General features: G+C 37.4%; 1 protein-coding gene across 1 annotated transcript; it reads left to right on the top strand.

The window, feature by feature from the left end:
* On the top strand, positions 1-27,198 carry NBN (nibrin; the record flags this gene model as incomplete). Its single annotated transcript, XM_082014984.1, has 16 exons — positions 1-31; positions 1,880-2,013; positions 3,861-4,006; positions 5,195-5,354; positions 5,779-5,882; positions 12,619-12,736; positions 13,011-13,201; positions 14,297-14,397; positions 16,672-16,813; positions 17,267-17,530; positions 17,791-18,262; positions 20,322-20,393; positions 21,878-22,037; positions 23,049-23,158; positions 24,175-24,224; positions 27,168-27,198. 16 exons carry the CDS (start codon positions 1-3, stop codon positions 27,196-27,198), a joined length of 2,286 nt encoding a protein of 761 aa, XP_081871110.1.

Consider the following 27,198-nt stretch of genomic DNA (forward strand, 5'->3'; position numbering starts at 1 on the left):
ATGTGGAAGCTCGTGCCCGCCACTGGGAAAGGTGAGGGAGCGCCAGTAGCCCCCGCCGCTGGCCCCGGGCTCCGCTGGCCCCGGGCTCCGCTGGCCCCGGGCTCCGCTGGCCCCGGGCTCCGCTGGCCCCGGGCTCCGCTGGCCCCGGGCTCCGCTGGCCCCGGGCTCCGCTGGCCCCGGGCTCCGCTGGCCCCGGGCTCCGCTGGCCCCGGGCTCCGCTGGCCCCGGGCTCCGCTGGCCCCCGGCCCTGCCCCGCCCCAGTCTGCGCATGCGCCGAGCGCCCGGGTCGCGGGCCGGCGCCAGGCCTCGGGCTCGTGTCCCGCGGCCACCCGTGGCCGCCCAGGGCGGGCGGGGCCGGCAGCGCCGGTCCAGCCGTTGCCCTGGCGTGTGGCGGTGTGCCGGCGCCGGGAACCGGTGTTTCGGCTTCCACTGGGGGCTCCAGACGGGCTTTCTTGTCCGTGCTCCCCGGGCAAAGCTGCGTTGGTCCGGCGTGGACAAGTGGTGGCCGACGCCCTCGTCGCTCTGGGCCCTCGTCCGCGGCTGAGCCTCCGTTTTCCCCTTGAGCCGGGAGCACTGCAGGACACCGCTTCTGTGGAAGTTAATAGGGCTTTTTGCTTTGCTGTTTTATACATCTTTGATGTCTTCAGGTGCTGTTGCAGCCAGTGAAGCAGGTCGCAGACTGTTGCTCTAAAATACCTGAAGAACTGAGCTCAGATGCAGAGGTCAACTACAGGAGTCTCTCCTTTCAGAAAAGATGTCTAAATGTTATGTTGATGTTTCAAGGACCAAGTGTTGAATTTAAGACATCACGTTCTTTCTTGGATGCGGACTTTGAAACTGAATTGCCACTGTACCTTTCAGTTTCCTTACCCATAAGAGCTTTGATACACTGATATCTTTGACAATAGGTGTCATATAATATACAAATATCTTTTTGACTTAAATGTTTTCTGTATAACAAGCGGTCCTATCACAACTGCATCTGCTCTTTAGTCCCTAATTGGAGTACTTTTTGGATGTTTGACTTAATCTCCTAGTGGCAACAGTACCTAAGCATGTTGAAATGAACTGACTTATCTCTTACTTGCCTGGAAAACTCTTGAGCAAGAGCCAAAACACTGGTATTGTTGTTTCCAGGATGATTGTTTCTGCACAGTTCGTATTTGGAAAGTTATTTGCCCAGATTTGATAGCTGGAGGTTAATCTGTAATTATTAATTCATTTTCATCAAGCAGTATTTCTGGTTTTGTTGACCAGTAGGTAACACACGCCTTTTGAATGTAGTCAAGCCATTCAGTGAAAAGCCGCTATGTGGTCTAGATGACAAATACCAAGAACAAGCTACAGCATAGGTCAGAGTCTGCACTTACGAAGTGTCAGTTTGATTTAAATTGCAGATCTTCCCACATTCATTAGGACTTTTTCCTCTGAACCTCTTAATAAGTTATATAAATACATTATGTACCCTCAAAAAATTATGTACCCTTAAAACGTGTGTTTTGGAAAAGATAGCTAACATAGTAATCTTTTTTTTTTTCTTCTATATGTAACACTTAATCTTGAAGAAGTAATACAAGAGAAAAGACAAGAAGCAAAATATTAGTAAAAATATATTGTCCTTGAAAAAATTGTTCTGCCACTTTTGTAACTGCTTTGTTTATCATAAAATAAGGATACCTTTTATAATGGACAGAACAAGGAAAAGGGGAAGGAAGACTTTGCCTATAAACTAAATGCATAATTCTAGTCAGCCTGATAAATTATGCATGACGAAGTTGAGTTTCAGATATACTACAAACTTCTGAATGTTTCCTAAGTGCTGTGAGTATTTTGGAATTTTTTGTAAATTGTTATTTTTCTGTCTCTTGTTTGTTTTCAGGAGAGCCATATCGTCTCTTAAGTGGTACAGAATATGTTGTTGGACGCAAAAACTGCACAATTCTAATTCAGGGTGATCAGTCCCTCAGTCGAAGTCATGCAGTTCTGACAGTAAGCCGTCCTGAAACAACCTCTGTAAGTAGCCAGCATTTTACTGCATTATCAATATGCTATGTGGATAATTCAGTTTGCCATCACTACACATATTCTCATTTCTCTTTCACTGGTGTTTTATGCCTGGAGTAGAACCATTCCTCACCTGCCTTTTCTGAACCTTGACTGACTTTTTTCCTCTGGGCTGCTTGCCTGTGTTGAGAAATTTAGTGGCATGATCCTACTAGTCCAAGCCCCTGTTTGAGCATTCCTTTGATCCCAGAGTGAAGGTTCACTAGGAATTTGTAATAAAATAATGATAGCAGGATAATGATGCAATTAAATTTCATTATGTAGGCAAATTTTAGGCCTTTCGTTCTGGAAAGTGCTTTAGTTGTTTTACTGCAGGCTTGGTTTGTGTTTCGGATCAATCCCAAGCACAAATACAGGCTGGGCGGAGAATGGATTGAGAGCAGCCCTGCTGAGAAGGACTTTGGGGTGTTGGTTGATGATGAGCTCAACGTGAGCTGGCAAGGTGCGCTCGCAGCCCAGAAGGCCAACTGTATCCTGACTGCATTAAAAGCAGCATGGCCAGCAGGTTGAGGGCGTGGATTCTGCCCCTCTACTGCACCCTGCTGAGACCCCACCTGGAGTCCTGTGTCCAGCTTTGCAGCCTTCAGCACGGGAAAGACATGGTCCAGTTGGAGCAGGTCCAGAGGAGGGCCATGAAGATGATCAGAGGGATCATGGAACGCCTCTCCTATGAAGACAGGCTGAGGTTGGGGTTGTTCAGCCTGGAGAAGAGAATGTTCTGGAGAGACCTTGTTGCAGCCTTCTAGTACCTAAAGGGGTCTTATAAGAAATCTGGGGATGGACTTTTTACAAGGGCATGTAGTGAAAGGACAAGGGGTAAAGGCTTTAAACTGAAAAAGGGTAGATTTAGATTAGATATAAAGAAGAAATTCTTTACTATGAGGGTGGTGAGAGTGGAACAGGTTGCCCAGAGAAGTTGTGGATGCCCCCTCCCTGGAAGTGTTCAAGGTCAGGTACGATGGGGCTTTGAGCAACCTGGTCTACTGGAAGATGTCCCTGGTCATGGCAGGGGGGTTAGAACTAGATGATCTTTAAGGTCCTTTCCAACCCAAACCATTCTGTGATTCATTCCTCATTATTAATTCTGGTTTTGCTTAAGGGACTGAAAATAAAAATGTCCCGAGGAGGATTAGCAAGGAACAATTTACCGTCACTTATGTGTTGCAGTGTTCATGGACATTTTGAAGCCAGTCAGCAGGAATTTCATTTATGTAACCATACATAAAATTTATTTGTCCTTTTAATACTGAAAGTAGTGTAATAACTACATGGTAGAATTTCGTAAAAATGAGCTGACAGTGTTCTCATTGGCTTGTGAGCCATTTGTGAAATATGACAGTTTCTAACCTCTTCTCAAGACATGCTGATGTCACCATGCCCTGCAGCTTGTGGAAGACTAGCTGTGCTCATGGAAGGAGGTAGGAGAAAGTGACTTGGGCACCTATGCCAGGGCTGAATGAGAGGTAAAAGCATCAATTATAAATCTCAGAGCTGTGCTAAGTTTTACTAGCAGAGGCTTTGGGCCAGTGAAAGATTGCTTTGCACAGCTTCCAAACAGACTGAGCGTAAGAAGCCCAAAAGTTCTGAAGTTAAAAATACATGTGTTTTCTCTCATTCCTTCATAGTGGAAACCAGAAGATGAATAATTACACATAGCCAGCCTCATTGTACAAAGTCTTTATTTGTGGGCTTTTTCATATTTATATACTGCTTTGATCCATAATGGTAGTAACCTGTTTCTGGTAAAACTATCTAATTCTGATAAACTATAATGGCTTATTAATGTTTATTTTCAGAGCCCATCTCTCTCAGTGCCTGTATTAACAGTGACAGATACATCTAAATATGGTACCTTTGTTAATGGATCAAAACTCAATGGCAGGTCAGTGTCGTTGCAGTCTGGTGACAGAATCAACTTTGGAGTCTTTCAGAGTAAGTTTAGGTAAGTGCTTTGGTAATAAAATATGAAGTAGAAAATTGCAGTTTTGTAAAAGAGTATTTTTGTACATCATACAACTTGGCAAGTGATACAGCAATGATGAGTTTTTAGAAAGCAAAGGAGATGAGTAATATTTTGCCTATGTTTCTGCAATAGTTTTCCATTGCATATTTTTATACTATAATTTATTTTGACACTGAGAGATTAAAATTGCTCATAGTAAGTATTGGCATTTTAGACGATGATGTACAGTGAGTGTTATCTGGCTATCTTAGGCAAAGAACAACATCCTAAAACATAAATGATTCTGAAGCAGGGAGGAAGGTTTAGGGTAGGGAGAGAGCTTGTCTGAGCCCTTGTTAGCTGTTGATAATGTAACAAGAAAAGAACTGAGATAGCTGGAGGATGCTTTAAATAAATAGAAAAAATTCTAATGACCATTAAAATCAGCATGAAAGCAACCAGAAGTTGGCTCTGTTCCTTAAAATTTGACTGTTTTGTCACTGCTGCTGGTATTATTTGATGGAAGAAACATCATTCTCCTCTGCTTACTACAGTAAATTATTTTTGATATTTTAGATAAACACCTAAAATGTCGTACAGAAATCATGCCATGAGACTAGATAATCATGACTGTTGTACCAGAAAGATTATTTAAACTTCTTTCTGCTTTGTAGACTAAAGAAAATCAAATTTGATATGCTATAATTCCATATGGAAGACCTACAAATATAAATATGCTTGTGGTCAAGGGTAATGGCAGTGTTAGGAAAAAAAGTTACTTAAACTTGCATTCTATGGTACTTAATATTCTTTAAATACTAGTCTGTTTGTGGACTGTTTTGTTGAGTATACTTTTGCCTTTGGAAGCACACGCTCAATTTCTTCTCATATTCCCTGACCAGTATTCTTGAAGCACTAGTTCTGTGTGATGTCTGTGAAAGGCCCAAAAGTCCTTAGAAATATTTCTGACATCAAGTCAAAATGTTGTTAATTTTTCTGAATAAAAATCAGTGTTTACTTCAGGAAATCTTAAAGCACAGTCTTTGATCTAGGTAAGAGTTACAGGTCTCTGCCCCGCCCCAGACCCAGATTTCCCAGAGACATATACACGATAGTTAAGTCAGCTCTGTTCATCATAATGATTGGCTGAAATAACTAAAGCAATTATTTTTTACTTGTTCTTTTCAGAGTAGAGTATGAACCTTTGGTTGTCTGCTCCTCATGTTTAGATGTTGCTCAGAAAACTGCTTTAAATCAAACCATCCAGCAGCTTGGAGGTCTTGTAGTGAATGAATGGACAAAAGAGTGTACTCACCTTGTAATGGTATCAGTAAAAGTTACTGTTAAGGTATGTTGAGCTTTTGCATATTGGTGGCATTGCTTTGCTGTTTTGCTACAAATGTGAATTAAATTATAGACCTGCTCAAGGTTTTCCATCTACAAAGCAATGAAGTCAACTCTCCCTTTTAGTTTAGAAAGAGATGTATGTTGATGGGAGTTTGGAGGAAAAGAAAATGAAAAAGCCAATTTTGAAGACTGTTACTGATTTTCATCGGCTGCCCTGTACATTTTCATAACTTTGGTCAAGACAGCAATTAAAAGCTAGGCTGTTAGAAGCAAAACTATCCTTTTTTTTTCAGTAGCAAAATTCAGTATTGTTGTCTTTGTGTGACATTTTCCACATCTGACATCATAAAAAGCTAATGTCAGTTGAACAATATTCTAGTTGAACTTTTTCCGTAGAGTAAATGTAGATTTTTCTGTCTTTTCAGACTATATGTGCTTTGATTTGTGGTCGACCAATTATAAAACCAGAGTTTTTTGTTGAATTAATTACAGCTATTCAGTCCAGGCAACAGTTGCCAAATCATGAAAGGTAAGTATCCTGTTTTCCATGTCACAGAATTAAATTTATGGCAGTTAGATTATCAAATAATTACACATTTATCTGATTATATTTGACAGAATATGTAAATTACAGTAACTTTATTTGTGGAAGAATACTTAATGAGACACACATTTTAATATTCAGGCAATTTTCTTGCTCTTGTTCCTAGAGTTAGAAAATGAGCTCTTGGAATTGACTACATGCTTAGAGATGTTACTAGCTCTAAATAGGATCTTGTTTTGATATGTTGATATGTTTGAAGCAACATTTAAACTCTTTTGGGAGCTGATACATTAAAATAAAGAAAATTGTATTTTTATAAATGAAATTATAGCAATCATTTTTCATTATGTAGACATATTTTCCCAGTGTGCAGTTAGTTACTGAGTTTACTGTAAACTTTGGTCAACACCTGAGTTAACTTGACCATTGAATTCCCTGAAATAGCAGAGGTTTTTAATGATCTGTGAAGAGATGAAGTGAGACTAATGTGCCTTGGTGTATGTCCTGGTTTCAGCCAAACCAAGAAGGCACCAGGAGGGACCCGAGGTTGACCTCTAGGGTTTTGGAGTTGAGCATATAGGGGATCTGAGTCCTGCTATACTCCAACTGAAAAGGAGATATTGGCAGCTTATAAAGGGAGGGTCCCCTCTACACATCATGCATTTTATTCCATACCATTTATGTTATGCTCAGGTACCACACTATCCAATACAACCTCATCCACCCCCCCCTTTCCCATCCTTTAATATAATACACAGATTATTGTCCCCTTAATCCATAGACCTCCCTGCAAAATGTCCGTGAAATGTCGACAAATGTCTGTGAAATGTCCATTGACTTCATTTAGTGCATGACTTTGGGCTCCATCCCTTACGGTGGTCACTCAGAACAGGCAAGGTGGGGTGTTGCATGGAGTTACTGGGCACCAAAGCCAGCTCAGGTCAGGTCACTGCTACACTGGCACTGCTTCTTGTAAGGCTTGTCCTCCATTGGTTCAGGTGGTTCCTGCTATAGTAGTTCTTATAACATGCAACTCAAATCATGGGTTACAACAATTTAAAGGTATTTGCATTACAATCTCCACCCCTGGGCCCTTTGTACTGGACCATAGAGTTTAACATTGCAATGAATTCCTCCCCTTGCCCCTGCTCCAGCTTGGACTTATCCACAGACTGCAGTCCCTTCCATGAGCCGCAGTCTCTCCAGGGGTATATCTGCAGTGGCATAGACTTATCCACAGTTGCAGTCACTTCGAGGTGCACCTGCTCCAAAATGGCCTTCTCCATGGGCCACACTACCTCCAGAGATAAATATGCTCCAGCGTGGCCTTACCCATAGTTCCAGTCCCTCCAGGAATGTACCTGCACTGTCAAGGGCTTCTCCATGGCCACACACTTTGAGGTGCTCCAGCATGACCTCATGCACAACCACTGATGCTTCAAGATGTACCTGCTGCAACATGGATTTATCCACAGCCACAGATGCTTTGAGATGTACCTTCTCCAGCATGGACTTATTCTTGTGCCACTATCCCATCAGAGGTATACCTGCTGTGGCACAGACACAACTATGGCCACAGATGCTTTGAGATATGCCTGCTCTGGCATGGGCTTATCCACAGCCACAGACGCTTCGGGGTGTCCTGCTCCCCCATGGACTCATCCATAGGTCACAGTCCCTTCGACTCGAGTTCACAGTGGAGTTCCAGCCTGTCCAGTACAGCGGCACAGAAACAGCAGCGATGCCCTGGCCATCTGCCAGCCCAGGTGCAAGGCCATTGCTGTTACCAAAATCCTCCCAGGCACAGCAGAGCCGGATGATCAGCAGCATGGCAGCAGCGAAAGCAAAAAGCAGCCACTAACGAGCACTAGGTTCTATTATATGCAAAGAAAGCAAACACACGGCAAGCACAGGAGCTTGCCAATTAATAGCTAAATGGCAATAACAGCTATAAATTCCATCTAGCACATTCCAATCAAATCTGTCATTATCTCAAACCCTTTGTGCCCCACGTTGGGCGCCAAAAAGGACTGTGGTGGTTTAGCCCCAGGCGGCAACTAAGCCCCACGCAGCCGCTCACTCACTCCCCTGCGGTGGGACGGGGGAGAGAATCAGAAGAGTAAAAGTGAGGAAATTCATGGTTTGAGATAAAGACAGTTTGATAGGTAAAGCAAAAGCCATATACGCAAGCAAAGCAAAACAAGGAATTCATTCACTGCTTCCCATGGGCAGGCAGGTGTTCAGCCATCTCCAGGGAAGCAGGGCTCGATCGCGTAAAGGTTTCTTAGGAAGACAGACGCCATCACTCCGAACTTACCTCCACCCCATCCTTCTTCTTTGTCCCAGCTTTATATACTGAGCATGACGCTGTATGGTATGGAATATCCCTTTGGCCAGCCTGGGTCAGCTGTCCTGGCTGTGTCCCCTCCCAGCTTCCTGTGCACCCCCAGCCTTCTTGCTGGCAGCCCAGCACGAGAAGCTGGACTGTCCTTGACTACTTAGCAACAGCTCAAAACATCAGCACGTTATCAACATTTTCTCATCCCAAATCCAAAACACAGCCTCACACTAGCTTCTGTGAAGAAAATTAACTCCATCCTGGCTGAAACCAGGACAGTGTATGACAATCAAATATTAATTGTTTTCATCGTTAAATTAACTTGAAAAGGGAATTCTTACTTTGGAGTAAATAAGTACTGTAGAATAGCCCTTTCAGTTATTTTCTCCATGTAGAGAAGTGTAAAATAATCCAGTTATTGTATGAGAGAATTTTATATGAGCCTGTATTGCCACCGTTTTTACCTTGAAACGGGAGACAGTTGAGTTTTGGTTTTGGGGTTTTTTTGGTGTGGTTTTTTTTAATGAACACATGATATATGCAGGTGAGAAATTTCCGTGGTGTATTTTTGAAAGGTAAACTGCATGCGTACTTGTGTTTTTATTGCTTGTACTCTTTGTATGCTTTGGAAGACACTGTGAACTGAAACACATAATGAATGGAAATTGTAAGAGTACTTGGCATTTGAAAAATGACATTTTGAACATTTAATGTCAGTTTACAGGGAGAGAAATTTGTGAAATTACTTTAAATATATTCAGGACGTTATGATTTTTCTGATTGTATTGTTTTAACTGGATGGGTGCTGGACACCAGACATTTGTGTTGAGGGGAAATAAGTGGTGGAGAAGTCACTTTGCTTTTACATATGTATAGATATACATACATTATGTGTTAGGACATAGCAATTTATTTTCTTTAGTGGGTCTGATGATAACCATTGGCAGAATAGTTTGAAGAACAATGGGGAAAAAAGGGCAGCTAAACAAACCTCAGTGATGCACGTATGGTAATGGAAGCAAAGCTGCAGAGGATTCACAGTAAGTTGCACTTGAGAAATGTTAAAATACATTTCAAAGAATGTGACAATACCTTGTTAGAACAATAGAGGTGCCAATCTGGCACAATTGGTAGCAAATACTCTCAGCTTCTAGATGCCATTTTACATTTGCAGGGGTTTATATAATAATGTCAAATCAGTCATCTCTGAGTGGGTTAAAGCTCATTTGGTCTTCAGTTTCAGAAGAAAGGGGGAAACTTAGTGAATTGTGACTTTTCCTTCTACTTATACATTGTTTTGTAAGGATACAAGAAAACTGAAGAAACTATTTAGAGTCATCTTTGAAATATCAGACGTAAGGTTTTCTGGCTGAATTTTTTTTTTTTTTTTTTTTTTAGGACAGATAGTACAGGCCATCAAAAGTTAGCAATTCATTGTGCAATCTGAAATTTGCTTGGTCTAATGTTACCTGGCTGTACAGCTGCTGTTACTGTCTGTTAAACTAACAAGCTGACAGTGGTTTTGGCTCTTGAAACCAAGGTGCATGTTGTCCGTTCCTTTAATAGAGAAGTGACAGTATAATTGAGCTATTAAGCGCTCCCTAAAATAGAAATATTCCTAAATTCCTAAAATAGAAAATTCCCTAAATAGAATCAGGTGGATCTGTTTCCCTTTTTTTAACATTTTTGTTAATTTTTGAGACCCTCAGAGGAATTGACTTCACTAAATGTGATTGACACTAGCAGTATATCTATTATTTAGCTTTCACAGAGAGTTCTGCATCAAGCTAAATGAGACAGCTGGTGTCATATGCAGATCTATATTTAAAATAATTACAGTATCTTAAATAGGTGATATTTTTAAGATGAAGCTTGTGGGAAGACATTGAAAATTTACTTAGCAACTGTTTGCATTCAATTTCCAAAAATGCTTTTAACTTTCATAGAGAATCTCTACATTGTGCACTGTAGCTAGAGCTGACCTGAGCTGGTAAATCCGCAAGACACTAAACAACTCGGGTGTGAAATAAGCTTGGATATGAATTAAAAAAGGCATATTGATATAGTAATACAGGGTGAAACTGTTAATTAAATCTTGATTACTACTGTAGATTTGATTAAAAAAAAACTTAGGGAAAAAAATTCTTAAAGTTCAAAAAATTAAAACTACTTTTTGCTTATACTAAGATTTTTGTAGAATTGCAAACCTGCAGTTCATATAATGAACTCGGCTTCTTACTCGAGGCTTTTTCTGGTGAAGTGTATTACCCCAGTCCTCTGATACTCTCTGATAGCCTATGCAAGGAAGAAAAATAATTAAAGATTTCAGTAATTGCTGCATAAGTGCAGCCCTGTTTGAAATAGTGTGTTTTATTACAGCAGTCCAGTGTAAATAGTGCAGAGCTTTGAAAAAGTAGGAAAGTAACTGAGCCTTTAACAGAAAATTATCAAGAATCAAAATCTATTTTTTTACAAGATTCAGGACTGTAGAGGGTCTTTTCTGGATAATACTGTTACTGTTCAAAGCTTCTGGGAAGAGAGTACAAGGAGATCTCTTGTACTTCAGGATCATAAGACTGAAAAAGACTATGTTGCTTTTGAGCTTACATCAGGATTGTATAAGAGTTTCAAAGGAAAACTCAAAGGTTTCTTTGAGGAGGCAATGATCAGTTGAAAGTTCCTGCTGAAATTAAAAAACAGAGATTTGAGAAGTATTTCTAGAGAAACTATAGTCCAGTTCTGAAGTAATGGAAACTGCCATTTCTCCCTTTTTAATCATCCTTTGGTTTTTAAAAATAACTTTGTCCCTGTTTATCTTAGGTTAATAACTGTCTCTGTGGGGCTCAGAAGTCTTCTGGCTTGGTAACTAAAATCTGAGTTGCCCTATTTCTCAAAATTAGTAGAATTTGTCATATCTATTTCAACTTCAATGGAACAATATTTTTCTAAACAGGCTTGAACAGGTTACTGAAACTAATCATATACTTATTTTTTGAAACTTGATGGTTTTATGCTGGTTAATTTCCATTGGGTACGTAAAGCTTCAGGAACTGGTTGTGAAAAACACAAGAGAACAAAGATTATTTAAAATTAACTGTAACTATGTGGTACCTTTTAGCCTATCATAATTGAATCACATGAGTTACATATTTGGATGCAGTAGAAAATGCACATGCTTATTTTTGTGATCAGTTGTAAGTATGTGAAAATTCACAGTGTCTGAAGTATGTTTAAATATTTACAGGTGCTGAAATTACCTGTGTAATAAATGCATTTTTTCAGAAACTTAAATTCATGGAGTATGTTTCTTGCTTAAAATCAGCAAATCTTTGCATAAATGATAAAAAAAAATTAAAAACATATCTGTGTGTACATATGTATATATGTAATCTATTGGGCTGTTAAACCAGATTTTGGGAGTGTGTTTCAGGATCTTTTTTGTCCTGTGTAGTAGGATGAGAAGTATGTATAATCAGCAGTCAAAATACAGATACGTAGTTCTTTATTCAGCCAGAGTACATGTATAAACTGCTGTTTAGGTACAGATGTAGTATAGCACAGTTGAAATCAACCTATAGATTCCCTCTTTTGTAGCATGTGCCTTCACCTTGCTCTGTCAGAACCGCTGTAGTAGTGAGTATGTGGCTCAAAGATCCAGTAAATACTATTCTGAAATTACCAGTTAAGTGCTTGTCTTAAGTCTAGAGGCTTTTTATGGTGTGGGCATCCTCTCATTAACTAAAGCTGACATCACAGGCTGTGGCAAAAATTAGAGCTTCAGGATGGAATTTCACTTCTGCCTAATCTGTTCTCCTGCCTCCTGGTCACTTTTCTTGTATTGGACAAAACCATTGAGAATCTGCAGGGCGCGTCAGTGCAGTTCTCTAGTCCACCAGCAAGAAAAGTATACTTACTTGCTGCCTTCTAGTGCGGTGCTACACAATTTCTTGATCCAGTAGAGGAGACACAGGAATGGCTGTCCCCACACCTGAAGGGTAGAGGAAACAAGATGGCTAATTTTGTGTGGAGCTTTGCTATGAACTAGATTAAGTGCAGAATGAGATTGCAGTTTCATTTGTCAGTATTGTTAGTGGAGGATATAGATACATGTAGAGCAGATGCTTATAAATGGATAGGTTGAATACATTCCTAAAAGTGTTGTCCTCTTAGTTGCTGAAGTAGAAAGTCTTGATCTTAGCTTACATGTTGAGAAACTAGAGGCTCTGTTTCTTCTTAACTATCTCTTGAAAAAATACTTATATAAATAGTTTGAAGAGACCCAGACAGTATTTTAAATTCAGAGCTTCACTCTAAAACAGAAAGGACTACGAATCAATACTGATAGTGATTCTGAATTTTGTAACTAATTCTCTGTTCTTGCAGCTTTTATCCTCCGGTTGATGAGCCTTCCATTGGCACTGAAGAACTGGATTTGTCTGAGCGTCATGAAAGGAAAAAAATATTCAGTGGAAAAACCTTTGTATTTCTAACTGCCAAGCAGGTAATTAGACTTTTCATTGCAAAATGCTGCAGGGGTGGCTAAGCACAGATTCTCTTCTCTCTGAATTCACACTCATTCTGGGTTCATCATGAAAGAAGAATTTCTGTATATTTATCTTCTTACAATACAATGGCCTTAAGCAAGGTGAAATACAAGGGGAGAAACAGTAAATATCACGTTTGCATTAATGCATCAGTGACAAGCATTATGCTGATACTTCTAAACTGACTGTATTTTAAGATTTTTTTTTTTTTAATTTGCATTCTCTTTTTAGCACAAGAAACTAGGTCCAGCAGTTGTTCTTGGAGGAGGGGAAGCAAAATTGATCATGGAAGGAAGAAAAGAAACATCTTTACTGGTTTCTCCTGAAGTTTGTGTTGTTGATGTAGGGTTGACATACTCTCAGATCCCAGGATCTGACTCCATGAGACACTGGACTGATTCCATTCTGACTGTCTTGCAAAGGTGCAGCATTGTTCTCTTGTACAGCAGTATGGTAATTTCAGAATTTCCACAGAGAATTAGTCACGGTGTTTGCCTGCATGTTCAAATGGTAGCATGCTTATGAAGAGGATATTTTCTTCATTGTTTTAAGTATTTAGAATAGTAACTAAAATTTCTTGAAGCAGGAAAGAAAGAACTTGGCAGTTCTGAGAGGATTTGGTGGGGTTTTTCTTTTTTTCTATTTTTTTTTGAGGATCCAAATCTACAAAAATTTCTTGTAATGAAGCTGCTTTGAAATTACAGCAAGTATTTTTTCTTTTACTACTTAAAAGAAGTTAAAAATTAATATAGGCTAAGAATGGAAAATAGATCATCTCTGATTTTTTCAATAAGTGTACGTATTTAATGGGAAACAGGTGAGATGGCACCTTGAGGTCATGTGGTTCATTGCCGTCTACTTATTTGCATACAGTGTTTCTGAAGAGCAGCTTCTGTTTAATAAAAATCAGTTTTTGTTTTGATGTTGTTGGGGTTTTTTTTGTTGGTGAGGGCAGACTGCATATTTTTATAGATGTTATTATTTTCATTATGCTATTTTATTAAAAAAATGAAAGAAAACAAATTCCTAACCTTTAACCTAGTACCTAAACGTAGTTCCTCTGAATTTTCCTGCTAAATAGTGAAAACTGTTCTCAAGCTCTTCTCATGGCTGTAGTACAGAAGAGGAGAGTGTGTGCCTAACTGACTTGTAAGAGTGCTCAAATCTTTCAAGTCACTTTTCCATTTACACACATTTTTGAATCAGAGATAGCGTGCAGTTGGTTAAATGCCCATAAATCAGGTAGGGAGAGATGCATTGCCAGATTACTGGAACTAAACAGCTGCAGCAGCAGGGAACATGAAAGTTCATATGTATGGGACATGCGTATAATGATGGATAATTATGCTGATTTAGTGTGTTGTGAAAAATTGTAGTTTAGACTGATATTTTTTGCAAGGAGGAATGGAACATTCTGTACTTTGCCATATCTGTGCCCATTTGCCTGTTCATCTTTTGAATCTGTATGAAAAAACACATTTTGGTTTTTTGTCTTTCTTTTATTTGTATATTAACAGCAAGGATCTCAGGGCTATTCCCGAGGCAGAAATTGGATTGGCAGTTATCTTCATGTCTACGGAAGAATACTGCAACCCTCAAAAGCAGCCTGGTAACAAAGGTAATTGGAAGAAGTGTAGTAATAAGTTTACAGCATTAAAGAGGAAATATTTCTTTTTGTACAGGGGCATCGATAGCTAATGTTCAAGTTCTTTCGTTTTGCAAGACCACTAAAATAGAATGATGCTGTATGAAAAATGTATACAGGGCTGAAAGGATAATTGTTTTCTTTAGTGGTCTTGCAATAAACTGCAATGAAAATTTAATGACTCTTAGATGTAAATAAAAAACTAGCAGACCTAAAATTAGTGTGAAAAGCAGACACATGGTACATTGATCTTTAAAGGAAAAGTATTTTAAAACAATCTTTTGAAGTTCATGTTTTTAGTGGCCACTGAATTAATACGTATGCAGTAGTTTGAATTCCGTGCTATTCTATCTTTTGTGAAAAGACTGTGGTAATAAGGAGGTAAAAGGTGAATGTTAGAAATTGAGAGCATAAGAACGGAATTAATCTGTAAAGGCTTGCTCTTTTTTTTTTTTCCCCCCCGACAAAAAGGAATTTGCTTTAGAGAAATTCAGCTGCCCTCCCCCACCTCCCCTGCCCCAGTTCGAAATCAAACATAATCTTGGCGTAACAAGTAAAAGCAATGAGACGTGGTTGCCACATTTGCTAACATAATAGATGGGGGGTGGATATTCCAAGTCTCAACTTGAAACTTAACTTGTATTTGCTAATACGGTAGTAATAAAAATCTTTGAGAGACAGAAAGAGTTTTTGTTTGTCTAATTCTTTTTCATGCTTCTTCCAAAATCAGTCTATATTTTGTTTCTAGAAAATTGTCAGTTATGTGTGTAATTTTAGGTTCGGTTCTGTTCTACAAAGTGTTGTATCAGGTAGCGAATCCTACAATTTAAAAAAAAAAACAAACAAACAAAACCCCCATAAACTTGTCTTTACATATAGGAACATTACTTATTCAAAAAAGTATATCTTTCTCTCTTCAAAATGCATGCATTACTGTCAGAGCTCTGGAAAATATTTTGGTTGACTGGTATTCTTGTATTAATAACTTGTATGTGATCTGTCTGTTCAGTTAGTTTAGAAAACCATACAAAATAAATTGATTCTCAGATTAAATTTAAAGATACTGACTCTGCAGACATCTGGACAAATCAGAAATGCTGATTCTTTTTCCCAGTCCAAATGATTCAATTGGATAAAAGTTAAATTCTCTGATTGAATTGCATAAAAAGACTGTATATGAGACTTTTAAAGGTAGTTATGTTTACAGTTTATTTGCTAAGAGGGAACAAATGCTCTTGTTTGGGAGTTATAAAAAACTTCCATGTATGTGTTGCAAATCAAAGGGATTGTAAACAAGACTTTTTCCTCTGATCTTGTCTCAGAACAATGAATAGCAACATATATAGCAGGTAGTTGCTCAAGGAGGAAACCTAGGTGTCTCTAAGTTTTTCCTCTGGAGGTTATAGTGGTAGGAAAAAATGAATGAATGTATGAAGAAGGGGTTATCTGAAAGGATAATACTGTCGTCATATTCTCAATCTGAATGAGATGCGGGAATAATGTAAAGGACTGAGAGGTGAGTGGTAATTAAAAAAAAACCCAGCCAGTACCTAGAAGCATGATGAGACATATGTTAAAGTAGTAAATGTCAGTATCCTTTGACTTGGAGAAGACATAAGTATATGAAGACAAGGACAAGTGAAAGGGCAGGCAATATAAAAGATGTTTTATATACTCTTCTTTCTGTTTTACAGAGAAATAATGTAAGTAACTAAATAGAGAGCAGTAAACAATGTTTTAAGGCAATCCTCTGACTATGGGGATTAGAAGAATTTGGCTGTAGAAGACATTTATTCTAAGTTTTTTTGATAGCAAATATTGATTCTGTATTAATAGAAATAATCCCAAATATAATTATCACATGTTAGAGATTGTCATAAAGCAGCAAATGTAAGGAATTTTGTGCTCTGACAGTTTTGCATAAAATATATATTGCATGATTTATTAATTATATTATGTCCATATTAATATACGATTTCCCATTACGCTTCGTTTTTATTTAAGCAAAATTCCATTACTTAATTTAGTGGAATATTTAACTAAAACTGAAGCCCAGCATACGGTCTTTTAGAACTGTTTCATTCAGGTTTTTTAAATCAATAAATCTGCTTATTTTTTTGATTAAAATTGCATTAAGACCATTTCACAAAAGTCTCACCTGATCAGTTACTGATGTGTGGTAACACATGCAAAGAAACACAGGTTTGATATTAACCTTTTAATTCTTCTCTTGTGTTGATATTGCAGCTGTAACTAAAAGTACTTCTGCACCAGCTGTTGTAGCGCGAGCTATTTCTCAGAGTTTGGCTGTGGATGAAACGATAATGCCAACTGCTGCAGATAACAGCACAGGATATGTAGCTGATACAGAAATAGAAGAGCAGACATGGTAAAGTATTAATGGGAATAGTTTCTAAGCTAATACTTGCAAATAAAGGAATCTTTTGTGGCAGAGGAATTGTATCATTGCCATGGAGAGAGATATACAGTGTTTGAAATGGCACTTACTGAATTGCTGTCACTTGTCTGCAGTGAGATGATTTCTGCTTTTGAGTGGTAGATAACAAAAGACATCACATAGGACTTATGACTCTTTCAGATACAAATGTAGATATTGCATATCTGATTTGACTGTCTTAACTATTAAACATTTTCAAGCAATTTCACAGTTATAAAAATACAATTGTTATAGCAGATTTTACAATTTGTTTTTAGCACACCTACATTGTTTATAACTATGTTCAAAGGACAGGTACAGCTTTTTTAAAATGTAGTATTCTACAGTGTATCTCTGTGGTAACTTCTTGTGTATTCACGTAGTATTTTTTCCTCTCTAATATAGTACGGAGATAGAGAATACTCCCCAGGTGGACAGAAGAGAGAAAATTGCTTTCCAGGATGTAACCATTGTAAAGAAAAACCCTAGCACAAGTGGCAATCTAAATGCAGGAACGTCGGTATCTAGAGTGAACAGAACATCTGGCTTTAGTCAAAAAAGTGATCCTGTCTCGCCATCTAAAATTCCAGAAGCTGGTAAAACTAGTGAGAGTGCTTCACGTCACCAGACTAACTCAATTACAAATTACTTCCAGGTAGCTAGAAAAAGGTATGTTGAAATGTTCTTGACATTGCTTCCCTTATTGTTATGTTGGTGCTGCTTCTGGAAAATAATTTTAACTCAAGGGATGTACATTTAATTCAAAACATACTTAAAAAGGTAATTTTTAGATCAGCTTCCTAGAATGGCAAGCTTTTCCTCAAGGGTACTTAACGTTCAAATTTCACAATGCAGCTACTAAAACTCCAGGAAGCTGTTATGTTGCAGATGCAGCTAATTCTTTCTTTTGTAATTACTTTCTGGCTAAGGGAAAGAGATGAAGGAGAAGAAACATCTGTACCCAAACTAGCAAAACTGGAGGAAAGGTCGTCGCCTGTTTCCAAGTGCACTGAACCCACAGCTTCTTCAGTGTGGAACAGAGAAGCAGAACAGCATCAAAAGGAAAATAACATCCTGGACCCAAACCCAAATTTTGCATTAGAAGAGACAGGTATAAAGCTTACAAGGGAAAGTGGCAAACTAGCAAGTGATAAAACAGACACTAAAATTACTTCTAGTGAAAAGCGTGCACCAAAGAAGAGAAAGGAGTTAGATGATTTGTCTGAAGATACGGAAGCCCTAGAAATTGTGTTTGGAAGCAGAGACCTAGATTGGGAAGATCAAGTGGCAGATCGTGACCAGGAAGCTCAAGGCAATATACCAAAAAAAAGATGTTTGGAAGCCAAAGGAAGCCCAATTCAAGAAGTAAATGTAAAGCAGAGAGAGGATAATAAAATATTGGTAAGTTATATTCTTCTCATGTGCCTAATCTTGAAATTTACAGCTGTGTTAGAAGGATGCAGATACCTTCTTTAAGGATGAGGCTGCCTGCATACAGAAAATGGCTTTGTAAAGTTTGTTTGCTTAAACCTCTCAAATACCTGAAACTAAAAATTGACATGATATATCTATTACATGTGAGTATTGCAGTGTTACACCTATCAATGTTTCTGCATTCTTCAGGACATTGTTTCTTTGTCAATCAAAAGCTGCTTGTATTCTGAAAGTTTTCCTGTCTTTTTGCTTGAAGTACAGTAGGTAGAACAGCAGAATATATCCTTGATCCACGAAAAATTTACCATATTGTATGATGTTGTGTTAATGATAATGTTGATATTTATACTAAAATAATAATAAATTATATTATCTTTATGTAATGGATTTTCTGAAAACCTTTAGCTGACCTCTTCTGTTGAATACCACAGGAGCATCCAATGTATTTCAAGTCAGAATCTGTAGATGTCACATGAAAGATTATTAAAATTCCTGTATGAGGCAATTCAAATCACTAATGTCCTCTTAAAAAAAAAAACAAACAAAAAAACAAACAGCAAAAAAAAAAACCCACCAGAAAATAACCCCACAGCTTATGATTAGTTTTCTTGATTATTTCTTGGTTTTTGTTTTTGAGAATAAGGCAATTTTCTAAGAAAAATTATGAAAACAATGGATTTTGAGCTAACAGTAGCCACTTCATTGAAAAAAACAAACAAACAAAAGCAGCTTTGTAGAGGAAAACAATGTTGAGAGCTCTAGCAAAGTAGACTATTAACAATACAGAGGGGAGTAAGGGGGAAGGAACAAGTTTAATTTTTGTTGATTTTAAAAAAAAAAAGCTTAAAGCTTACTGTTTAGTTCTTATACAGTGTAGGCAGTGTTTGAATGTTGTCATAATAAAGTTTGAATGCATGACTGAGTAACTGGAATTTGCAAGGTACCTTGGATCAGATGAGAATTAGTCATTGTCTGTGCATCCTTAGCTCAGACCAGCTTAACACTCTTCACTTGATACTTTACTGGAGCTTGTTTCTGGCAAAGTGCAAATTTTAAACTTTGCTATTTTTTTGTGTGTGTTAGTAACAGGCAAGTTTTAAAAGACAAGTAAGTCTTACAGTTTTAGAGAATCTTCGTTTCTTGTTCTTTATACTATCAGAGGGGAGGTACTTTCTATCAGGTCTAACCCTACTGAGGGACTAAAATGGCTGCTTGGAATAGTCTTTCAAGTTTTGTTACGGCCTGGGAAGTTTTGCTAATCTAAGTTCTTGTTAGGATCATGAAGGAAAGCAAATTCTTATGTAAAACTAAACTATTATTTTATCAGATGAGCACTTAGAAGACTTTCTGTCAGCAAACATCTTTAATAGTTTGATTACTAATGACCTATTTTATTCATGTAAGTTATATTTCCAGTGGAATAGGAAGGAGATTTCATTATAAAGCTCCACAGGCATATTTATGTTACCTGTTGTCTTTTAAGTACAGATGCACCTTGTGTATCTGGCAAGACAGAGAGTGTAATTGATTCAAAATCCATGGGGTGCATAAAGCTGTTCTGATTTTTTTAACCACTGAAAATAATTTATGAAAGGCAAATCTGGTTTTAAAGTATGGGAGGAAAGCAACCCGCAGAATACTTTCCTATCCTAGTAATGGAATGTCCGTTCTGCACACATGTACACTTAACATATTAAATTGAAAATGCTACTTTTTATATTTAAAAGCTTTTACAGTATTTTCCAGAACCTGTCAGGACTTTGAGGATTGTGCATATGGAGAAAACTTGCTACTGTTATTAAAAAAAAAAAAAAAAAAGTGAGAAAATAATGGAAAAAACCCAACAATTGTTATAATATACATAAAATAATATACATTTAAAAGTACAGTGCAGTTTCTTTTCTGTCTAAATATTTATATTGATTTGAAAATGCTTATTTCCCTGTAGAAAGCAGAAAACAATTTTATGTAATTAAATTTGCAGCTAATTTCAGTGTTACATTTTAAAAAATTTTTAATCAAATAGAAAGAAGAGAAACTTGGACCAGTTCTAACTTCAGAAATGGAAAGTGAGATCAAGCCAGAGTCACCAATCTTGGTAAGAAACCAGTAAACTCTAAGTTTGAACAGCAAACTTTGAAATAGGATCCTTAAATACTGTGTTCTTAAAAGCAAAATTTTGATGCATTTTCTTGATGCTTCTCAGAGTAAAGGAGGTTCTGAAGATTGTACTCATTAAAATAATCAGGTGTAAATTTGAATAGTGCAGTCCAACTTACTGGCTGTGAAAAGACAGAGGTAACGGCAGTTCATCTCCATGCTTTTATAATGGCATTTGGATGCATACTTAAGATACTTAAATACAGAAACCTGATGTAATTGTATTAACCCTTCAATGCGGTTCATACTTGTACTGATGTTTTTGTTAGGTTGCTGCTTAAAGACCAGACAAGAACGTAATCTTGTCTGCTCCAAGGAGATCACAGCTAGAATGGAAGAGACAGACCATTGAGAAAATAGATGTAACATACACTGATTATCAGTAAATAGCGTGCTAACTTTGTTCTGGGTGAGATGAATGAAGGAGGGAGGGGAGAATTGCTGGGAATGGCTGTGAGGCAGAGGAAAAGGAGACTAGGCTAAATGAAACTGAAATGGAAAGATTCTGAAGAGATAAAGGAGAGTGTGTAGCCAGTCAACAGGGGCAGGATAAAACCTTTTCACATATGTACAGAAAGCAGTCCAAGAAGAGGGCGTGCTGTGCAGGTATACCAAAGTGCAGGGTCAGCTGAGATGGAGGGACTTTTAGTTTATACTTTGCTATAAAACAACTGTACTGCATCTGGGCTTGAGCTGTCCCTGAAGACAGTTTAATGTTACTTGTGAATTTGTCCTGTATCCAGACTTCCTTTTTAATCCACATACATCTATCCACAAGCAGAAAATTGTGCGTGCAAACTTGCTGACATATAATGAGCATTTTCACGTACAGAAAAAGTTGCTTTATTGATCAGATCCAGCTTACAGCCCTAAAGTTGGCCTAAATGGTAAATCTGTAGGCTAGAACTGAGCTGAAGATGATCAACTTTGTCTTCTCTTGGAGTTAGCTACAGTTTCCATTAGAGTAGGCATACTTGATTAAATTAATTCAGGTAAGAGACAAGGTGGAGGGGAGGAGAAAAGTAATTCTTAGATATTAGCTAAATTGAAAAAAAAAGAAGTTTTTTTACTTGAAGTTTTATCTTGAAGTAAAATCCTAGTGAAATGAGGTACCCTGGCTTCATTGTTATTACTCCAGTAATACTGCAGTCTTCTATTCTATTACTGCAGATCCTATCTTTTCAAGAGATGTAAATATGAGAGAAATATATTTACTCTACTGGTAGTATGTAAGGAGGCCGAGAAGTACATCCATGTTCTTGGCTTCTAGTGCTGCTGCTGCTTCCCCTTGCCCTTTTGTAATCCTAACTTTTGCCTCAGCTGTGCTAATGGTAATTTCTTTTTCTTAAGTTTATACTGTTAAATATGCTGTATGTCTGTTTATACACTTGAAGCGCTGCTTCCTTTTTCTTCCCACATAAGAACCACAACAAACTTCAAGATGACTCCAGCAATCTTCCTAGCAGACTTCTCTTGACCGAGTTTAGATCACTGGTTGTCAGCCATCCAAGACAGAACAGTCAGCTTAGTGGAAATACCAGCTCCGGGGGAAAGAAAAATTTCAAAATGTTCAAAAAGGTTGGTGTGTATTTGAAATGATCACAAGATGGCACTGTTTAAAAATACTAAAAAATATTGCCTTAAGATTCTAGAAGTATGTTATGAAAGATTTTTTTTTTTAAGTTGATAGGAACTACAGAAGGAAACAATTTAAATACTATATTATACTGCTAACATATATTTTGCTAATTGGCTAAGGAAGTACCAGGCTGACAAAGGCTTACCTCATGATAATTTGGATACTTATACTCTCTATTCCACGCTGTTACTTGGAATAAGTCATTAAGTGATGCCTACCTTAACTTCTAGTTGTACATTCAAAAGCTAGCAATTTGACTTCTCTGAAGACCTACATATAAAGCGTATGCTGATTCAGAATCTTGCATTTTAACTAAGAAATCTTGAGTTTCTAAATAGAACCACATCTAATATCTTACAGAAGTAGGACGATTGCTTGCTTGGGTACTGAAGATAATTTCAAGAAGGTTCTTAATGTTCAACTCATGTTTGGTTTTTTTTTTTTAAAAGGGATAAGATTACTAGAAATGCATTTCAGTAAAATACTATGTAGAGAATGTGAGTCATATAGTGCAACTTCCAACTTTCTGGGAGTATGCTCTCATTTTTGCATAACATTTTAGATTTCTGGTAGTATTTTCTTTTCCACTGCTTTGTGATAGATTCTTATGCATTCTGATAAAATAGAATCTGTCAGTAAAAATCAGTTTATAATGTTTTCATACTCCACTTAATGTACTGTCAGATTTATTTAGCATATATAACTCATCAGCTATTTTTTTTGGTTTCCTTTGGTGAAAGGAGGGAGTTAATAGCTTTCTGTAAATGCTTTTTTTCACTTCAATCTCTTTAAAATGTGATCTCTGATAAAAGCTATTCAGAGAAAGACTGACTGACTTCTGTGATATCTGAATAGACTTTCTATATAACAAATAGAATTTGTTAAACCAGACCTTTTACTTACAGTGTGCTTGCCTTGCATTGTAATTCTAAGAATTTATTGTCCAACAGGTAGCTTATCCAGGGGCAGGACAAATTCCATACATTATTGGAGGATCAGATTTGATTGCTCACCATGCTAAAAAGAATTCAGAGCTAGAAGACTGGTTAAGGCAAGAAATGGAGGTAAGGAATTCTTTCTCAAAGATGAGCAAACAAAAATGTGACTCATGTAAGTGGTCACACCGACCTGTGGTCATTTCTGAAATACTTCAGAATTTTATTTTTTAAATAAAATGTCAGCCAGTTAGCTGTCCACACATGTTCGTAAGAACATACACATTACTGGAATTGAGAGGTCAGTGGTAAGACTAATTTTTTTTACTGTCTATTTGAATTAATTTTGCATGCAACATTCACATAATTGGAAAAACTGCTTTAAACAAAATCAATAACCTAAAAGAGAATTGTCTGGTTTTTTTAATATGTCAAATAAGCATTATGGACACTTGTGGCTTCTAAAAATGTTCCAGAGAACTAGGAAGAACTTCTATATAGTAATCTGTGTTCAAATTGTTACACAGTACAATTGATAGTCTACTCTTGAACAAAACAGAAAATACTCGAGTAAAATTCTGCTGCAGTAGATTGAAGAAATATAGTAAGAATAAATTCAATTTTTTTTGTTATAAAAATCTTCACCTTTGTATGTAAAAGTTCTAAATAATATTACATTTTATCATAGCTGTTCTCAAGCACTTTAACTTTCCAGTAGTTTCTTTAAAAATACTTGCTGATGAGCCATATTCTGTTTCCACAGCCTGATCAAGATCCTGTTACATCAATGTTTTTTTATTATATCTTTTTTTTTTTTTAATTGTCCCTGGGTATATGTAATGCAAATTAAAATTCCCCTTACACACCAATCATCAGATAAAAGTGTCCCTATTTTTATAATGATGCTTAAAAACCAAAAAATGTATTTCTGAACAAAATTGATACCTTGCACAAACTAATCCATTCCATTAGTTGGTAGCAGTAGTCAAACTTGGGTAGTGTGATATATTCTGCACTGAATGGAGTACTTGGAGAAAATTTATTTCTTCAGGAAAAACTGTCTTAGTGCAGGGATATATTGTTCTTCTGTATTGCTCATTAGCTTCACCTTTAACATCAAATATTGAATAAACTTAATTTCTCAGGAACAGAACCGACATGCAAGAGAAGAATCACTTGCTGATGATCTCTTTAGGTAAGAATTTTATGTTTGTACTTAAAAAAATGTGTGTAATTTGCATCACATCTTTTTTTGGAAAAATTCCAATTTTGTAAAAGACTTCCTTGGCTATTCTTTTGAAAATTCCATGTATGGAATATAACCCGAGTAACTCATCAACTTGACACAAGTGCCCTGGCACTTGTCTGTCCCTGTGCAGAGTCACTTGAGGGAGCTAAAGCAACAGAATACTAATTCTGTGAAAAAGTGGTTGGCAGGGCTGCTTTTTTTTTTTTTTTAAACTTTGAAGTAATAATTACCAGAATTTAAAGCAAAAATTAAAATAAAACCAACTAAGGAAATCCTTCAGTGTGGCCTCTCTTTGTCCCTTATCTTTGAGACCTTAAGCTGCTTTCAAATCCACTCACAATGAAAGACCTACCTTTTTTTACTTGTTAGAATCTCCCTGAATGCCTTACCATCTTTCCAGTTTTCAGGCTGAGAGAAGGCATTTTTACACCGATCCTTCTATGCTCCTGACAGTGTAGTACAGTCATTAATTCTGTCTTAATCAGTGCTTATGTCACAGGAGTTTGAGAGGTTTCTTTGGTAGGTCCAGGTTCACCTTGGCTGTTTGCCATTATTTTTCCCTCTAAAATACAGTCTGTTTCAGGAGTTTTCCTCAAGAAACTTCACTTCGGTTGTCTACCACCTTCCGTAATCTCTCTTTTGAAAGAGAGAATCATCCTATTCAGTTGATTTCCTGTCCAGTTACTTTCAACTGTAATCCTAATTTAATGATTTATAACCATGTTCTAATTAAAAAAGTTTAAGCCAAATTTGCCATTTTATCCAGTTTTTACATGTGCAACAGAGCCTTTAAATATGTGTGTCAATTATTAAGACATAAAAACATGGTGCGGCTTGATTGCTGTGCTGGAATATTAACTGGTCCCAAATAGTAATTAATTTTAGCCTTTCCAAATACAGCAGTGGAAACTTGGATAATTAAGATGCATTCATGCTTAGAATTCTAATTTTTTTATCTCAACTCGGGATAGTTGTACCTACAGAAGTTTCCACAGTCAAAAATACTAAAACAGGGCAATTGAATGTTCAGCAGTTTGTAACCTACTTCTAATTTTGTCCTTAATCCTGAGTAAAACTACTTGGCATAACGCTAACGTGAACAGCTGCAATTTCCCATGAAAATTGCATTTGAAGATGCCATTAGAAAAAGTCATGCAGTACTCCAAGGTTTACTTGAGCTAGAGCAAAAAGCTGTACCCTCAACTGCTGCTGCGTACATACTGAGAGAGGAGGAGGAGGGGAAGGCATATCATACTACCTGCTAAGACTACAGATAAATGGATTATGTTCAGTAATAGCCCTTTGTATCCTTCACTCCTGGTTCCCTGCAAGGTCTTTTGTTTCTTTGTGCATTCACTCAGTAGTGGAATCTCTTGTAGTCCTTTTTCCATTTCAGGACACAGACACTGTACGGTTTTCCTTCTCTGATAATGTTGTTTGATTTCTTTCTGCCTGGAAAACATCATCCAGGCTTCACTTAACATGGGAAATGGCTGGAGGTGATGTGCAGGACATAATATAAAAAGATGATTGTGACCGTCAGTGTCAGCATCTCCATAGATAGTCACAGACAGGGTTGAAGCTGTTGGTGTCCTGATGGCAGGTTTTCATCATGTATCATCCCCCTCTATCTGCTTATCTTTCCCCCTTCTCCTTCCCCTCCCCACCCCATAAAATAGGATTTGATGTCCAGGACACGTTAGAACTGATGTGTTACAATCTGTAGCAACAAATTCAAAGAAATGTTTTGAGATTTGATATAAGGATCTCACTTTGTTTAGCAAAGATTTCATTATTTTCTTAGTTTTTATGTGAAGAAAAAAGGAACCAGTGTTTGACTTCTCACCTGCCATGCGTTTGACTAACACTACAAATTGTGCATTTAGGTAGAAAAATATTTATGATGAAGGATGTTTTTGTCCAAATCACTATCAAAGAAAAACTACTGCATATGAACATGTGTAAGAGCCATTCAGAAAATCTTACTGCATTAACAGCTTGCGCTGTTAATTAACAGTTAATAATAGAGCGTTTCTTTCAAAGGGTACACATTTCATTTTTGCCCGAAGTCGGAGTTGTGTAGCAACAGCAGTGACTTCTAATACCTTTCTAGTTATGTGGTGATGTAATTTGGCTCACAAGTTGTCACATTTTCCTGTCTAAGCAAAAAAAGTCTTGATGAATGAGAACAAATTAGTGGAAGTAAAACTGCCTCATCGTTCAGTTGTGTCCATAATTTATTCATGCATAACTACAAAACACATCAGAATTTCAAGGAAGTGACACAGGATTTGGGGGGATGAAGCACAAAAGGAGAGAAAGAGAAGGCCAAGGGGATGGCAGTGTCAAGCAGAGGCAAGCTATAACCATATTGCAGTAAATCAGGTAACTATTTAGTATATCCAGAAAGTAGATATAAATTACTAAAAAATCAATCCGAACGTAAGGCAAGGAACTGCTTTATGTGGGAGTAGGAAGCAGCAGGCGGCTTTTGTCTGAATGAGTAAGTGGCCATAAGTTGCACATCGCTGTGAATATACAGTACCTCTTTCTCCTCCTCTTTTTTTTTTTTTTTTGTGAGGAACTTGATGTTGGGACATTAAAGACTTGAAGAGCCTTGTTCATGCATCAGATTTAAAGATTTGAAATAGCCAGGATGTCAGTGAAAAGTTTACTAAGGGTTATCTCTCGTCCATGCACAGGTTCTAGCTTATGTGTCCTTCAATCATAGATTGTAGCAACTGTAGTTGAGAGAAGTGCAGACGGGGAAAGGACTGCACGCTGACCAATCCCTTGTTATGAATATATAATAAAGCTATTTCTATCACATGGTTAACTTTGAATATCATTGTTTTACTTATTTGTGACAAATTTTCTTTTTTGTTACAGATATGATCCTAATGTGAAAAGGAGAAGATAA

The sequence above is a fragment of the Phaethon aethereus genome (genome assembly GCF_964289735.1).
Source record: "Phaethon aethereus genome assembly, chromosome: 2".
Taxonomy (NCBI): Eukaryota; Metazoa; Chordata; class Aves; order Phaethontiformes; family Phaethontidae; genus Phaethon; species Phaethon aethereus.